This window comes from Corapipo altera, unplaced genomic scaffold, assembly GCF_003945725.1.
Source record: "Corapipo altera isolate COAL_440 unplaced genomic scaffold, ASM394572v1 2b, whole genome shotgun sequence".
In the NCBI taxonomy this organism is placed as follows: domain Eukaryota; kingdom Metazoa; phylum Chordata; class Aves; order Passeriformes; family Pipridae; genus Corapipo; species Corapipo altera.
The window spans coordinates 25132206-25149373 of record NW_020884874.1 but is presented as its reverse complement, the minus strand read 5'-3'; the positions used below and the strand labels follow the sequence as shown (position 1 = coordinate 25149373).

Sequence of the window (17168 nt, the reverse complement as noted above, 5' to 3'; positions counted from 1 at the left end):
ATAGATAGGTGGGTATATATATGGGAAATGTGAGCTGTTTTCACTTAGCTGTTTGTTAACTTCTGACAGGAGATGAAGAGCCAACACTTTAGATGTTAAGAACTTTTCCCTCCCTTCTTTGCACAGTTGTACCCCCAGAGTTACTGGTTCTGCTCCCTCTCTGTTTTAAAATTCAGTAAGAGAAGAAAGTTAACACTAAATGTCACCTTATAATTGCAATAATGATCACACAGTTGTGCATTGCTAGTTACATAATGCACGTCAGGATCAGTTTAGAAGCTCAGCCTCATTTCCTGCCCAGATGTAATTCTGGTGACCATTATTACAGTAGTAAGGCTCTCCTCATTTCATTACAGCCACGGCCTGAGGGAGGCCTGCACGGCATCACAGAGGCCAGCGAGGAAGGATGTTGCCTCTCTGGGTTAGCTGAGTGTAAGCCAGTGCAGGGAGCTCGCATGGGTGTATATGGATAGGGGAGCTGCACACAGCATAGGTGGCTCCAGCACATGTGTGACCCCTGTGTGCATTAAAAAAAAATAAATTAAAAAATAGGTGTGCCCTTCTTTCTTATGAAATGTTGCCTTTATTTATGTTCATGTGAAATTCTGAGGAGGAGCTCTTACACTTAAATGAACCTGCGAGCAGCCCATAGAAAAGCAAGTGCCTGCAGCGCTAATAATGAGAACTGACAAGGCAATCCTGCTGTGTTTATTTATGACCTTCTGCCTTTGTTAGCTCTTGTGAGAAATTCCTCTCTAACCATAACAATATTGCTGGAGCTTGGCACTGCACTGAGGAATCCTACGGCGCCCCAAGGCCGCCCACTGGCACGGGTACAGCTCGCAACAGATTTGGCATGGTTGTTGAAATTTTCATATGTTTTCCCTCTATTTATTTTTTTACTTAATTCATAAGGCTGTTTCTTCCTTTGGTACATTTGTTTTTTCTGACAAGCACCCTTTAGAAGTATTTTGAGACTTTGTGGAGATCCAACTTACTGATTTGGGAGTTTTTCTCTCTTTTTTGGTGATTTAATGAATAACTTGCAGGATGAAATGAGCTGTGGTTTGATAGTTCCATCAGGTAGATTTTCTTAGAAGTTGTGATATAGGTAGTGGGCTTTTTAAAGAAAGACTGGCTCTATTTGTAGCCTTCAGGACAAAATACTGCAAAGAGGGGACTGGGACAGGAGCTCAGGCAAAACTGCTGCAAAACAGCAACGACCTTACAAGCCATGTAGCAAAACTTCATAAGATTTGAGAATCATATCCTTGTGAAGCTATAGCACTTACAAACCATACCTTGACACAGATGGCTGTTTTCCCATCTTTCTGTCAGATGCATTCCCCAGAAAACCTCTTGGCCCAGTTCCCTAAGCAGTGTTATGTAGCTCAGATAGGCTTGGAGGATGGAGAATCAGCAATAGGTGGGGCTGCACCTGAAGGTCTGGCAGGGCTAAAGTCTCTCCTTGCTTCATCTTGCAAGGAACAGGACACAGCCATTGACTAGCGCCCCACATGCAGTTCCTCAGGCTGCTTCATGTGATGGGGGATTTCTGTGGGGTAACAGCAGCAGCGTGAGAGGAAAGCAAAGGATCACTGCCTTACAAGATCCTGGGAAACCCTCTTGCAAAGAAGCTTCCATCTGTAGTCATTTCTTTTTCTGCCTGTGTCGTTTTACCTGATGTGTTTTTTCACACCACTTATGAATACTGTTGAAATTCAGTGCAACAAAAATAGAGATCAGTGGGGAAAAGAGTTCTCATTTACAAACATTTTATACGGGTGGCTTCCAAATGGCAGCAGTGTGAACTGTGGTACTGCAGTGGTGCTTGCTAGAGGGAGCTGCAGCAGGCACATAGCCTGGCAAGTGTTGGGGAAGGACAGTTGGCAATTCAGGTGAAGGACTGGATAAAGCACCATCATACAAGAAGAAAGTGTCCTGCTCAGGAAGGCTCCACCAAGTGTCCACCCATTGTGTTCCCTGGAGTGGCAGCTGCATTTTTGTAAATCACAGTTGCTGTACACTGAACATCTGACCTTTGCTTTCTTGGAATTTTTTCAGAGTGTTTTTATTAACATTGCAGTGAATTGGTAGTTCTGTGCAATACCAACCTCCGCCCTTAAAGCCAAGGAAAATTTTGGAAGAACAACCCCCTACGAGCTTTATCTAAAAGATCTCAGGACTCCCTGTCCTCTGTATATTAAGAAAAACTGTAAAATTGAAGCATGCTCAGGTACACAAAAAAATGACAAAAAACTGGCTTTTGTAATTCACCATGGATGTCTTTCCTTTGTATGAAACATTAATTAAAGAATTAATATAGTAATAATTGGTCTGTTGGGTTTTTTTTCAGTAGATGGCATAGTCTGCATGGTTTAACACTTCTGTAGTGACACTTCCACGTGTCTCCTCATTTGCTGGATTTCAGGAGTGCATCTAAGATTATGAACCTCTTGGATAAAGATTATCTTAATTCATTCAGGGATCAAGACAACCGTGCCATTATCTTGGCCTTGAGATACCTCTTCCTACCCCAGGAGCAAAGTCTGCAAGCTGTGACTGGGACACCAAGCTTAGCAATAGATAGGGGAGGGTATTGGCCTTTCAGAATTTTTTCTTAATGCTTAATTGAAGCACTACAAGTTATCCTTCCTACTAGGCTAATCAAGGCATCATTTCAAAAAGAAAACTGAGGCCAAGATCCTCTTCTAGAATTTGAAAAACCTTTTGAAATTTATGTAGAGGTTTCTGAAACCTGAGTTCTACACAAGTTTGTTAAAGGCATATCATCTCAAAATACCGTTTCCTTGCAATTATTTTCCTTCAATTATTTTCCACAATAGTGTGCACAGCAAGCACTGAATTACTGCAAGGAAATGTGAATTCCAGAATCTCGAGTGTTGAGGGAGTCTGGTTCTAGCTGGCAAATGTAAGAAACAATCTGAAAGTTTATTTTCTGCTTTATTGCTGTCTTGGATTTCATTTTCCAACCTTTTCCCAGGTTACTGGAAAATGTAGAGGTGGGAGGGGTTGAGTGAACAGCTCTTGGAGGGTAATTGTTTGGTTTTGCTGCTGTGGCCCACAGACCTCAGAAAGGCACGCACAGAAGCAGTTTGTGTGCGTGGGGGATGAGGAGCAAAGCAGAGGCAGAGTGATCACAGCCCTGTTCCTTTGTGCTTTGCTGATCACTGAACTGTGCACTGCTGGGTGGCATTGGGTTCAGTAAATAAACAGAGGAAGAGGGAGGAGGATGAGAGATTCTTGTGTGATGCTGAGAGAATGAGCCTGGAGTGGCAAAGTAGGCTGAATTTACTGAAGTAAACCTTATGACACTCATTTCTGCCTGATACCCCAATATAATATGAATATCCAGTATCCACTTTATTCAGTTCCTCATAAAATTAAGTCTTTCTGACATTTATCAGTGTTTTTGATGTATACATTTTCTCCTCCTTTCTGCTTCTGATTCAAGAGGAAGAGATGGAAAGTTAACAGAGCACCTGTGTTTTTGAAGTTTAAGATGTATCTGAGACTTATTTACCATCTCATTGAATTGTGGTATTTGGTTACTGGGTGTTGTGGGAGAGAGAAGAAAGAGACGCAGTATGATGCATGCACAAGCCCTAAGCTAATGAAAACTATTTTTTTGTAGATCCTTATTCCCACGGTAACCTGCTGGGACATCCTTTTTTATCAAACCATAACTCTACAAAAGGTATTAATATGAAAAAAGAAAAAAGGCAAGTTCTGTAGATCAAGAGTTTTTAAACCTTGGGCATACAGGTGTGTAGGCTCATCAGTTCTTTCAGCCCTTTGTCGTGCTCCATGCGTAGGTGGCCATGGGCTGTGAGAAGAGCTCACTTGTTACCATTTTGCCTGATTTACTGTGGCATGAAAGATCTGCTTTCGGAGGTCAGTGGGCGGTTGGTTGTTGGACCACCACTTTTTCTGTTCTCTCGACTGCAGTCTCCAAATCAGATACTATTGTAGGTCCAAACTTTTAAGCATGGTTAATGCCTTCTGAATGCCATGTGGGATAGTCTGAGAAGCACACGTAGAAAGATGTTAATTAATAATTGCAAAATAGGTGTGTTGTGACTCAGGGTGTGTCTGTAGTAGTAAAGAGTAAGGTACATTCAGCCACATGAGGTTGTGTGGTCATGTTTAAAGAGCTTCTCCTACATGAGCTGTCCTGCACAGACCTATTGAGAATCTCTACACTGCAGTCTCATGTACTGCAGGACAGGCATGGTGTGAATTTTACCACATTTCATGTTATGGTGTTCTGAAGTTTTGTTTACTCCCTTCTGCTTGAGCCTCACCTGCAAAATATCGGGGTTTTGAATATGTAGTCTCAAGGATAGAAGATCCATGTCTGGCTGCACATGCTGCAAATTTCCAAAAGTGTGGTGGCCAGAATAAATGGAATAAAGGGAGTAAGCAATACTTTTTAGTGCATATTGCTGCTTCTCTTGCTAAAATTTTTGGTCTCTTTCAGATCTACTGACACATATGTTCTATTGGTAATGTCTTGTTCTTTCTCACATGCTCTTGCTCAAATCTGTGTTTGTCGTTCTTGTGATTTGGTACCCCTCTCCTTGCTTGCTTAGTCTGATTTCTTTCTACATCAGCTGTGAAAGTAGAACAAGTAGGTAATGGGAGGAGGAATAGCAAGTGCATGGTGTTTTCCCTATGGCTTTGTGATGCTGAATTCAGCGTGGCCAGAAGCACAGCCAGGAAAGTCTGGACTGGCGAGCATGGTGGTCATGCAGTGACAATTAAAATTCTAAGCTTGCTGCATAGAGGAAGGAGGATAGTGATCCCCAAAATAATAAGCTCCAGAGAGCTTTAAAGGTTGTGTATCAGTACATGTTTTGCTTCAGTCAGCTTTCTCTCTGTTTTATCCTGCCAGTTTAGTCTGTCTTCTCCCTGGGGAGGCAACTGTAGGCTACATGATCTAGAAAATGGTTGTAATCCAAAGAGACACAATAAAAGGGAAGTTGTTATGTCTCACCTCACAGTTCTTTATATGAAAAAAAGTTTAACAGAAGGGATTTCATGTTTGGGAGTGGTTAAGATTGGTACTATGTATGGGAAGTAGTGTGAGTGTGACTAAATTTTATTAGGTTGCTGTTATGCAATTACAACTCTTCTTTCTTCTTTATCATTGTGGTTTTCATTGATTTGATTGTTTTAAATGTTGATTTATTGATGATAAATGATGATTTATTGATGATAAATGGCTGATGTAGCTACAAGAGTTGTTGGCTGGGAATTTTTCTTTGCTACAATATTGAAGAAAGAAATGACTCCTAAGGGTTCATGACTTTTTGGTTTTAAATTTTATTTCCAGAAATTCTATGTGCTAAGCATTCTGCTTCAGAAATAAACAGTGAAGTTCGTATCTTGAGAGATACCTTGTTTTTGTTTTTCTATTCTGGAGATTTACTGTTTATTTTTTATATTAAACAATATTGTTGTCAGACAGGCTTGTATCCTACCTCTTTACAGTCCTTGTTAGATTTTGTCAATTTGCTTTGACAGCACCTCGGTCATTAGTATTTATCATTTCATACACAGGAGTCAGTGTTTATAAACTAGTGCCTTGTTTTTATGCCATTAGGAGATTCTTGATGCAGCTGTAGACTTGAGGAGCCCCTTCCTAGTAACTGTTGGGGAGCTGCAGACCCTATAATGAGTGGCACTCAGCCCGGGCAGGGGGATGTGTGGCTGTCTGGACTTTCGTCTGGTGCCTCGACACTACAGTGTCAGTTTTGAATTTCTAATTGCCCAGAGTTGGTTTTGGTGTAAATCTTTTGTCTGGACAAGCAATAAAAACCCCATCGTGGATCAGTGTAGGCACAGAAGTGTGATTGTATCCATTTTAGTAACTTCTTCTCATCCTGTGTCTGATGGATACGGGCATCTCATGTTCTGTTCTTGGACTCCTGTATCCTCAGTCAACAATTGTTATTTTTAGTTAAGGTTGTCTTACAAACACAGGTCCTTTGCTTGTTAAACAAATGTAGTAAGAAATTGCTCTGTCGTTCAGATGAACTGAGAATTGAATACTACAGTGAGATACCATATTCAGCAGAACAAAATCATATTCATTACTAGGGTGGCAGTCGGAAAGGCCAGTTGTATGTCTTGACCTTGGCGGGCTGGGCTGTTGCAGTGGTGTTCACTGTCGATGAAGGTGCAAGGCTGCGGGCACCTGTGCAAGGAGGTGTGTCTTCAGCCACAGCCTCTCCTGCCCAGGCTGCATAGTCCTAACAGCTCAGGCCCTTAACCTGAGATCTGAGCCAGTGACACTCTGCACCCAGGCACTGTGTATGCTTTGGTGTTCATAGGACTAAGAGTTACCCAAAAAAGGAAAATAAATAGGGGAAAATAGGTATGTTTATTTATTTGGTTCTGATTTTTGCAGTGAGTCCACTTAATATCCCTTACATTTAGCTACTAAAACGTTCCCATTGAGTGTTTAGAGAAAACCCAAATCAGTTAAAGTCAGCAGCAAAGTTCATACTAGTTTAGTGAACCTGTTTAAAAAGAACAGAAAAAACAAACCTTCCTTTACTCTTTCCCCACTCTTGACAAGTATTTATTTATTAGGACTAAACTAACACTTTTCTTAGAAACAGTATTTTCTATGCACTTTTAATCAAGATAGAATTTTTCAGACGGGGAATTAATTTCATATCCAAATTACAGGTAAGAACTATCCAGAACAGTCATTTTCTTAGATATTAGGTAGTAAACTGTGATTTGAATCTGTTTTTCCAAGTCAGCTTTCTGTAGATAGTTTCTTGAAGGCTGATTTAATTCCAGGATCCCATAGATTGAAAAGACATGAGACAGGGCACTGGCACTGCTTTGTTTGATTGCACTTTTTCTTGGTTGCTTGAGTGATATAGGGCTTTTGGGAAAAAGTTTTTTGCATCCTCAGGGACTTGGCTGTATAACTTCTCAGGGAAAGTATGTGATACTGATCAGAGTTCTTGCAGCACAGTTCAGTAACTGAGTTATTTTGGGAAGCATGTGAGGTCCACAGAATGAAGGAATGTGTTTCCCCAGCAAGTGGTGTTTTGTCACTAAATTTAGTGCAAGAAACTAGTGTTTTTATCATATATTTAGAATTCCCTTCATCTAGAATATTGTGTGAATAGTTTACCACATAGAGCTTAAAGTTAAAAATCTGGTAAAAAACACTGAAAAGTATAGTAAACAGAATTAAGTAAGACTTTCAGGTACCATGAGTAACTAAGAAGTACTTCTGTCCAACTATTGTCAGAGTTTGTCTTTGTCTTGCAAGTGAAACAAGTCCTCTCCTTACTATAGCATGTTCTGAGATAAAGTTCTACTTATCAATAGAAATTGAGCTTTTTTTGTCAAGGAGGTGTTTGTACTAGAAGTGAACTTTTCTGTTTTTCCTTCTCCAAACCTTGAATTAGCAAGATCAGAGAATGAACCTTGTTTTCTCCCCTAGAATTAATTTCAGCACTGTGGCAAAAATATAATGGCAGCCTTGCTGTCTCTTGTTAATTTTTTAACAATGTGCGTTAGGTATGTTTTTACGCTTTTGCTTAGCTGAGGGTAGTTATGCATCTGGTGTGGAAGGAGGACTCCCATGTAGGGGGTAGCAGCCTTTGAAAATGAAAGGATTTTCCATGTGGTCCCAATCGTTGCTGTGCCCATGCATTTTTCCGGTTGTGTAGGCGATGGGAGGCTGTTAGCTCACTCGCTGCCTCCACAATATGACCAGCAGGGCCTTTGGAAGACTTCTTGAAACATGCTATTATAGGCTGCTTTGTGATGAAAAGAGGTCTTACAAATATCTTGAAATTTAAGCAGAGCTATTGTGGGTTTTTCTTTTGTGTGTGTATATGTGTTTGTCAGCCAAATCATTTGTTCAAAGTTAATCTCAATTACAGAGCATATTGTTCATAATCCCCCATGGCTCCAAAACAATACCAGAGTGTATGTCTGCTTGAATATATATTTACATACTTACATGTAAAATATGTTTGGTTGTATATATAATTTTACTTCTAAAGTGGTGATTCATGTTAAAGAGATGGATATTTCATGCAGGAATCCTGTCTTTTGAGCAGCACCATCCTCCATCCTAATGAAATACTGCAGGAAGGCCTGAATGGAATGAGCAGGGCTTTGATCCTGCAGCCAGTCAGTTGATGCAGTTCCCTGTGCATAGCGCTGGGATTCATGCTAGCAAAATGGATGGTAGGGTAGAGTCTGGGGGTTCAACTTCTTGGAGACGGAGAGGTTTTGTGTGTGTTTAATTTTAATATCTACAGAATACCTCTGTTTTGCTTCTACTCCCTGAGCATAAAAGAACTGTTAGGCAGTAGTTGGAAAATCTAAATAAATCACAGGTAGTATGTGCTCTGCACAATCCCTGCAAGAGAGCCCCAAGCTGCAGTAACTTCTTAGTGAACTGGGGGTGTAATTTAGTGGCATAGGAACTCCTCTAGCAAGGTGCCCCACACTTTTTCTTTTTACTGATTTCAGAGAAGGTGTTTATGCTTTCTAAACTGTAAGTATTTAGCAAGGGATCCCTTTAGTAAAGTCTTGCTTTATGTCTGCTGAGACATTGCTGAGCAAAGCTGCTAAGTTCATGAAGTGTTTGTGGTGTAAATTTTTGCTCCATGGTGAATGCTGTAATCCTGTCACACTCAAGAGTGTAAAATTATGGTGGTATTACTGAGCTACTGTAGTCTCCTTTTTACTGTTTATTGGATCTGGGCATGTTCCTTGAGTAAGTTAATGTTATTCTATTTTATATGGGTGTTTGTATTTTTTTTCCTTGTGCTTCCTTTTTAACTCTGGGTTTCCTGACTCTATATAAGCAGTTTGCTTCCTTCTACCCCTTGCTGCCCACATTGCAATAGTAAATTGGTGTTCTATTTCAAGAGTGTCTCTTCTGTCAGTCTGATAAGATCGTACCACCAGGAAGGCATAACATTATAATCCCAAGCACAATGTGATACTGTTCATTTCAGCTCTTGTACTTGTCAGAGGGACAAGAAAAAAGGTCATGCATAGGTGGAAGGTGAGGCTAGAAGTGAAGATAGTTGGAGATAAAACACTTTGCTAAAAGAGATAAATCCTGCATGGGGACATTTCAGTTTGTAATCAAGGTATTATCTAGAAATGAACTTTGAAAGCTGGTTGGGGTGTCCTGAATAATACTATCAGGCTGTAAAGCTGACGTAGGAAATACAGAACTGTAGTATGCATTTGTGATGGAGGGGAATATTTTGTCCTTCATTTTTTTCTTAGATTTGATGTCACATTTGAAAATATGGTCATAATAATACTATAGATAAGAATAATAAGGTTGCTCTACAAGGAACATCTATAAGAAACATGAGATTTCTGGTAATTCTAAACTTGCTAGATTTTACTTGAAGAAATGAGTGCTTTCCAGAAAAAGCCTCTGAAATGAGAAAAAATTTAAGGCATGCCTTAGGGTAAGGGGACTCCAGCCCCTTAAAAGAATCCCAGCAATTACCTACCTGCCAACTTTCCAACAAGATAAATGGAAGCACTGTAGCTTGAAGGTGCCTTGGTTTGAATGAGGTGCAGTAAGTAAAGTCTCTCTGTTCTTTACAGGCATCATAGATCTGATAGTACTTATAAAAGAAGAATAGAGTTGGTGCCCTGCTGACTAAATTGTCCTCTAGAGGAGTATTAGTTACAGAGCTTCTTTGTTAACTAGGCTGTATGCCTAAACCGCTGTGAATTTCTCTTATTAGTAGGGGTTTTAATAGCTTTACATATGGATATGCTAAGTAAATGCAAGTGTATCCATGTAATTTACGGATATAATGTGTACATGTATGGTATTTTATATATAAATAAATGTTTATGATGTGGAATTCGCACAACTTCATTACTGTTCTGTTAAAATGAGGTAAAAGCAAGCATTAAAATACTAATAATAGGTGAACAGTTAATCGACTTCTGCTCTTTCTGTCCGGGTGCTTCACATAAAGTCTTTCTTCTGCTTCTCTTTAATTTCCTAATTAGTTTTTATGGATAACAGAGGTGTTTCTAAAGCCTTTGTATGCTGGAAGTTTCCCAGTTGCTCGCCTACTCAAGCTTTCTACATCAGAAGACTAAGTGAGGCCTCAAAGTGCATGTAAGGAAAAAAACCCAAAAGCCCAACCAAAAAAACCCCAACCCAAACCAAAAAACCACTCTGTGCAGGACAGCTGATATTTCTCTTTTTGCCCACTGTAATACAAGGTAGGAGGTTGTATAGCACAACCCAGGCTTCCAGAGAGGCAACAACCTTTCATACCATCCTGAGAGCAACCTCATTCTTGGCTTTTCTGATGGGTCTGATGAGTGAACACTACCATAGCATACTCAGCAGATGAGCTGATTGTGAAGTTCCCTATTCCTAGGAGGAAATCCCAGTACTTACACAAGGCTCTGGGGGTGTGCTGAGCCTGCCAGTGTGCTCCCTCAGCCTGCGCTGCGGAGGGTGGCATGACTTCACTCTTTAAATAGGCTGGTGTCATGCAAGTTTTTCTCTTTCTTTTCCACTTTTGTGAAGGAGTTGCATCAGGTGGATGAGGAAGTCCCTGAAAGGTAGGCACTTGAGGAAATGCCTGGAACTCATCAGTCGCTTCACCCTTGCAGGAGGCTGGAGAACATCAGCAACCTGATGGGGAAAGTGAATTTCATTCCTGTCCCCGAGTTTTGCCTTAGTCTGGGAACAGCAGATAATTTCATCATGGACAGTGCTGCTTCATGGCTTTTTCATTATCCTGGCAAATTCATTTTTTGAAGTACCTTGAAGTACCAGAAGTTTCTTGCTGAAACAAATGAAGGCTTTACTCCACATCCTTTTAAAATCTTTGTTACTCTAAATGTTAACCCGTGTGTTTTCTATATCTTCTATCAGTTGGGTGCCTATCTGGTTTTTTAAACAGAATTTTTATTCCTTTAGAATAGGCTCTATTCTGCTACCTTCAGTTTTCAGGGGTTTATTATGTGCTTTTTAGCAGCATTTGTTTTATCAGCACTTCCTGCAGCATTTGTTACACATCACGACAGCAGCGATTTGATTCCATTTAGAAGAATACCATATTATCTATGGAAAAGCAGTAATTGCTTACCTGTTTGCCAGATACATTCTACTATGAAAAATGTCTAGTGATGCTGTACACAGTACCAAGTAGTGTTATTTCTTGTTTACATTTTCTACAGTTAATAGTTTCAAAAAAGAAATAATGAAAATAGTATATTGCCCATTTCACAATTAAATTTCCATTTGTAGGGATTTGGAAGTGTACTCTCGAGTGAATACGGCTTCCACACATAGACCGAAGTTTCAGATTTAATTTTTGCATTTCTTGTGCCTAATGAAATACATGTACAATTTCATGCTCATCAGAAAAAGCAAAATTTAACTGTGGGGAGGAGAGTTGTTCTCGAAGTGTTTGTGGAAATTCATTGGAAATAAGGTCTGCAAGATGTCCTGCAGAGAGCTAAGTCAGGTAGGCCATATTTACTAACTTAATGGACAAGGAGGAATAACATGTAGTATTCTAGGTGACTTCTAATGAGTGTTATCAGTGCTTAAACCCTTAATCCTTCTCTTCCCGTGCCTTGGAAGAGTATGTCTGTCTGTTGTGGCAGACTGGCCGTGAGCCTCCCTCCTAATGGAGGTAGTCATCATCAGGCAGGACTCTAACTCAAAGTACACCACGTGCATTTCATCCATGTTCTGTCACTTCTAAAAAACTTTATTTTTTGTTGTGAAAATTAGGCAGCACTAAGACTTTGCTTCCTGAGCTTTTTGCTCAGGCAAAGCCCAGTTCTTTTTATGCTACTTGGACAAAGGGTCCTGTTGTCTATGGTGCAACCACTTCTTTGAGCCAAACAAGTGAAGTCCATATCAGCCAAAGTAGCACACTGTCATCCCAGTTATTGGAAGCCTCAGAGGTCATTTAATGACCTGTTTTATATGTGAGGTAGCTCTCTGTCTCTTGTTTGTGCTTTAAATTGCTAATAGAAATAGTAACATGCTCCTTAATTTGTGCCTTGCCAATAGCTACAGAAGCACAGCTATTGGCACCTCTCAGTTTGTATGAGCTCTTTCTGTGATACTTAGGAATTAACATTTTTCCTGACATTTGGGGAGCATGTGCTTGCTTTGTCACAGCATTGTTGGTTTTTCATATCTGATCTTAAAATTATTTAAAAAAACAAAGTACTCCCACAGATTCAGAGACCAGTATAACTCCAAGTGTTACAGCTTCAGGGAGTATGTCCAGTAGTTCGTAGTTAGAATTCAGTTGTACTGTGACCTACAAAGGAAATTCCTTATTGAAAATGCAACAGTTATGAACTGAAATGGAGTAACTGTTTAGCAGTGTATTCAGATGAAATTGAAGAGAAACTGTGAGCTGTACACTGGTATTTGATGGACCTGTAGAAGCAGCCTTCATTGCTCCTTGATGGCCAGCAGGTCCAGTCCTGCTGCTGAGGACAGGGCCTCTTATCATGTCTCTGCGAAGGAGCTGCATGGGAGTGTTAGAAGGGCTGCGTATTTTACACCCTTCTCTCAATGTGATAATGGCTTAGAGTGAAGTGTATAAGCTGTGATTGTAACGGTAGCAAACCACAAAATTAAATACTGTGTTAAAGTGAAACTGATGTATCATTTTCATTAGTTTTGGTATGCTCAGGCAGAATTTGTGGGATTAATTTTGAAAGCTTAATCCAGATAGAAAAGGTTAAATTCAATGCTGAGTGAATTGGGTTCCAATTCATCTGTTGCCCTTGCTTGTTCTTTTTCTCAAAAGAAATAGAGATTAAGTGGAGAACTGTGCATACTATCCTTGTTTCCTGCCATCATTTAACTACATGAACCAACATTAAAGACAACCTCTCAGTTATCTGCTGCAATAAGTAAACGAATGGACCTCATTGCCATGCCAGTCTTGAGTCCTGTGGCCTTGAGTATTAGTTCATGCAACCACTTATGTTCTTTTTTCCTTTTTCCTCAGGATTTGTCTGGATCAATTGACGATTTGCCGACTGGAACTGAAGCAACCCTGAGCTCAGCTGTTAGTGCGTCAGGTTCTACAAGCAGCCAAGGGGAGCAGAGCAACCCTGCACAGTCTCCGTTCTCCCCTCATGCTTCTCCACATCTCTCTGGCATCCCCGGGGGCCCTTCGCCTTCCCCCGTAGGCTCACCCGTTGGAAGCAACCAGTCAAGATCTGGTCCTATTTCTCCAGCAAGTATTCCAGGTAAGTTTGTTCCAACAAACAAAATTAAACCAATAAATAGGTTCATTAAATACATAAATAAATACTCCTGTATTCCAAGTTAACTTATTTTCCGAGAATCCTGCATTTTTAGGGCACTTTTCTGAAAAAAAATACAGGAGTAAATTCCATCTAAGCTTCGGCTGCCAAGCCCTCAGAGTGCTCAAAGTTCTGAACTTGACTCCACGTAACTGTTTGATAAATGTTTTTATCATCAACAAGTATGAATACTTGGTTGTAGTTTTTGTATTTGGTTTGTGTGTCATCTGTCACAGATTTCTCTCTATTATTTACAGAGTCCTTTTTCAGTTCTAACTGTGTATTTTTGTTGGGTTTGACTCTTGAGCTTTTGTATGGGGGTTACAGACCTGCAGGACAAGGTGGAGATTTTCCAATCCCATATTGCAACAGTGTAATTTTGGACATGAATACAGAATATTATAGGAGATATTTCTTAATATTTGCAAAGGTTAGCAAGTTACTAGGAATTCAACCCCACCACTAATAACTGGAATACCAGTGGCATGCTTGCCACTCGCTCTCTTGTGCAACATTCATGTACATTCAGAAATTTGTGGAAATCTGTTAAGATACCCAGAAGAAAAATAATTGCATTCATTAATTCCAGTTCTTACCCATCTGGCATGTTACTTGTAGGAATTCAGGCAACAATGTGTATTTGGTGTTTCAGATGAGTTTATTCTCTTTTTGATGCTCAAGTTTTTTATTATTTTCTGACATTGTGAATACTAGGGGAATTCCTAAGAGTACGAGAGTGCTGACATTACCCTAGGGATAACATCAGTTGCTGACAAAACCACAAAATAATAAACATGGAGCTCAGTTAAAAGAAACAAAAGCAGTGGTGCCTTTTCATTAGATGACTTGAATGTTGCTGTAAACCAAGTGTAGATTAAAATTCAGTGAGTAGTGTGTGTTTTGGTATTCGATACAAAGGTATCTGTGTAAAATGTTTGTGCCTGTTTGTATACAGAGTTTAAACTAGATAAGCCAAGGGAAGTAAGCTCAGTACACACAGGAATGTTGCATGCCAAGTGTGGCCTGAGCATGTCAAGCCCTGATACTCTGTGCATACCCTGCAGTTATTTCTTCTGTCTCCAACTACTCTGACTGGCAGCACATTCTCAGGTGGAGCAGGAATAATGGGGACAGAGTCAGGACTAGAGTATTTGCTTTATATGCAGTGTGGTAGCTTTGTATTTGCAAGGTAGTTCCAAGTATATGGTGCAGAAATCAATCTCTGTTGTTGAGTGAAGCCAGGTAGTCCACCTGGAAAGGTGACATTTTCCCACAGTCAGATTCAGGCAAGTAAATGGATTGTCATTTTAGCAGCCTGACTGCTGAATAGGAAAAGAATGTTGAGACGTTGAAAATATCTTTCTTGTAGACGTGATAGGTAAGGATGGGAATAAGACAATGGGAAATAAGTAGGGGAAAGTAATAACTTTTATGAAACCAATTGATCCCTATGGGGTAAAAATAGAAGGGATGTGGGCTCAGAGGTCAGGGTCAGAGCCACTTCATCATTTCAGCTGAGCCCCAAAAGCTCATTTTTGTAACTCTCCTAGTGAAAAGCATTGCCTCTTCATACAGACTGTTCCACCATTTTGCACAGTGGTTTTCTAGTCTGCTGCGGAAACACAAAACCGGTTCTTTCTGAGGGAGGATTTTTATGAATGGCGCTAAATCAAAATCGCCTGCCACTGTTTCCCTGTCATAGACCAGCTCTTGGTCTTTGCAGCTCTTCTGCTAAAGGTGAACTCCCAGGCATGAGCTAACGCGGAGCTCTCTGGAGAGGAGACGGACAGCTGCGGTAGCATCACTGCTGATGCTGGTGCTGCGTTTCTCAAGCTACAAAATGACACTACTAAGGCTGCTGTTTAAAACCCTGTGATTAGTGGCGTGCCACTGGGTGTTGGGGCTTTCAAGCTGTATGAATTAGACTGTACTTTCACCTGTGCTCCCATCATTGTGCTCCATCATGAGGACTTTGGTAGCTTTTGTCATCAGCCAAATTCATGAGACCCTATGAAAAAGTAGCACAGAACTTGTTTGCATTTCTGTGGCTGTTTGCAGTGTTCAGGTTGTGACCGTTTTTAAACATAGATTGTGTACTACAGCACCTTGCCTTTAATAATTTTGTTCACTGCTATTTTCCTCTCCGTTCTCACCCTACCCTTGTTTGCTCTGACCTCATTCCTCTCCTATTACCTCCTGCAATGTTGTGCCACAGCTTCTCAATGTGACATAGATTGGCTCTTTCAATCATTCTCTCTCCAGCAAGTCATTGTAAAATGAGCAGCTGTTGTGTTGCTGATAGCTATGGCTAGGGAAAGCCAAAATGTTGCAGGGGGTTCTTGGTGGGAAGGCCGTTAAAAGAAAGGTGTTGCTTTCCCAGGGTTTACTGGAAGAGAAACATCCTTTTCCCGATGCCTCCTTCCTTGCAACAAAATTGAAGACTAATTTAACATCAAAAGGGCAGACAAACAAACAGCCCCCTATTAAACCTCTCAAACGGCTGATTCTCTTCTACTGCCTGTTTAAGATGTCTCTGCACCCCACCGCAACCCTGCCACCCCTCATTGCTTTCTGCCGCACACCACAAATTTCACAGGAACAGCCTGGCACAGGCAGCACTGACATTGGCACGTCCCTAGCTCAGTGGGCATTTCCTTCCTGTGCTCTCTGAAATACTGGATGGATATTTTGTTTAAGTGGCCCACACATATACAGCCTTTGTTTCCATTTGCATTACTGGAATAGATTGGGGTGATTAAGTCCTAAGAGCAGAAAAAGCAACTTGGATGGCTTTTGTTCAGAAAGGTAGTTTTCTCTAAAAATGGTAACATTTCTTGTTCAGACACGCGTTCATTTCATAAGAGCTGAAATCATACTCTTCTATGGTTTTTACTGATTTAAAATGACATTGTGATTTCCTGTTAAGTAGATCATTATTCTGCTTTGTCAGAAATCCTCATCCCTTTATTTTGTAACCCTCTTTATAATTAGGGTACATGGTCTTCCAGAGAATGTGCCGAGATGCCCTGCACTGCTTTGGGTCTTGAACTGCCTGATTCAACCCTAAACCATTAGTGGAAGCTGATGCAGCACATCATCAAAATGCACTGCTGTTGCCAGAAGATTTAGTGGCTGTTAATTTCACTTTTCTCTTTTTTTTTTCTTTTCCCTCCTGCTCCAACCATTCCAGTTTACTAACAAAGCAAAAATGTAAATAAGCTAAGCTCTCCTTTCTCCCCCCATCCCCAATTTTGATCTCACTGGCCAAAGGCTTTTGTCAGCTCTTTCTCCCTTGCGGTGTAAGCAGCAAAAATTTTTAATATTAAGAGTTCTGTGGAAGATTGCTGATAGGCCAGGAATCCTTTAACCCATGATGGACAAGCACATTTTGTACAAGTTAATAGATTCTATTATTTTTAAACCCCTACAGTGATTTTTACCTGTATAGAAGAGAAGGGTGTGCTATACTAAGAATGAATAGCAAATACTGCCTTTAGAAATATGTAAATATATTTTCTTCACAGAGATTAGTATTTTGACTTGTGCTTTTAATGTTACATTTACTTTCTGAAGAAACAACCTTAATTTCACTCTCTTAAATGTCAACTACATTGTTGTTTTTATTACGATTGATATCTTCTTTCACTGAGGATACGGATGAAGTTATACTTTTCATAAAGAAATCCATTTGTGGATACTCAGGCTTGGGAATGTTATTGCTAGTCTTCTTAATTTATGCTAACGAGTGGTCAGTACCCTCTTCTGATTAAAAATACCCTGAATTTTTAATTCTGATAATTACATGAGTCAACAGATGT

At 40.2% G+C, this 17168-nt stretch overlaps 1 protein-coding gene across 1 annotated transcript in view; it reads left to right on the top strand.

Annotated features, from left to right (window-relative positions):
* The window catches only part of ARID1B (AT-rich interaction domain 1B), a 323199-nt gene that overhangs the window by 212230 nt on the left and 93801 nt on the right, over positions 1 to 17168 (top strand). The window contains exon 6 of the mRNA XM_027632627.1: positions 13050 to 13293. Coding sequence (XP_027488428.1) covers positions 13050 to 13293 — 244 coding nt within the window. The remainder of the gene's footprint in view (positions 1 to 13049; positions 13294 to 17168) is intronic.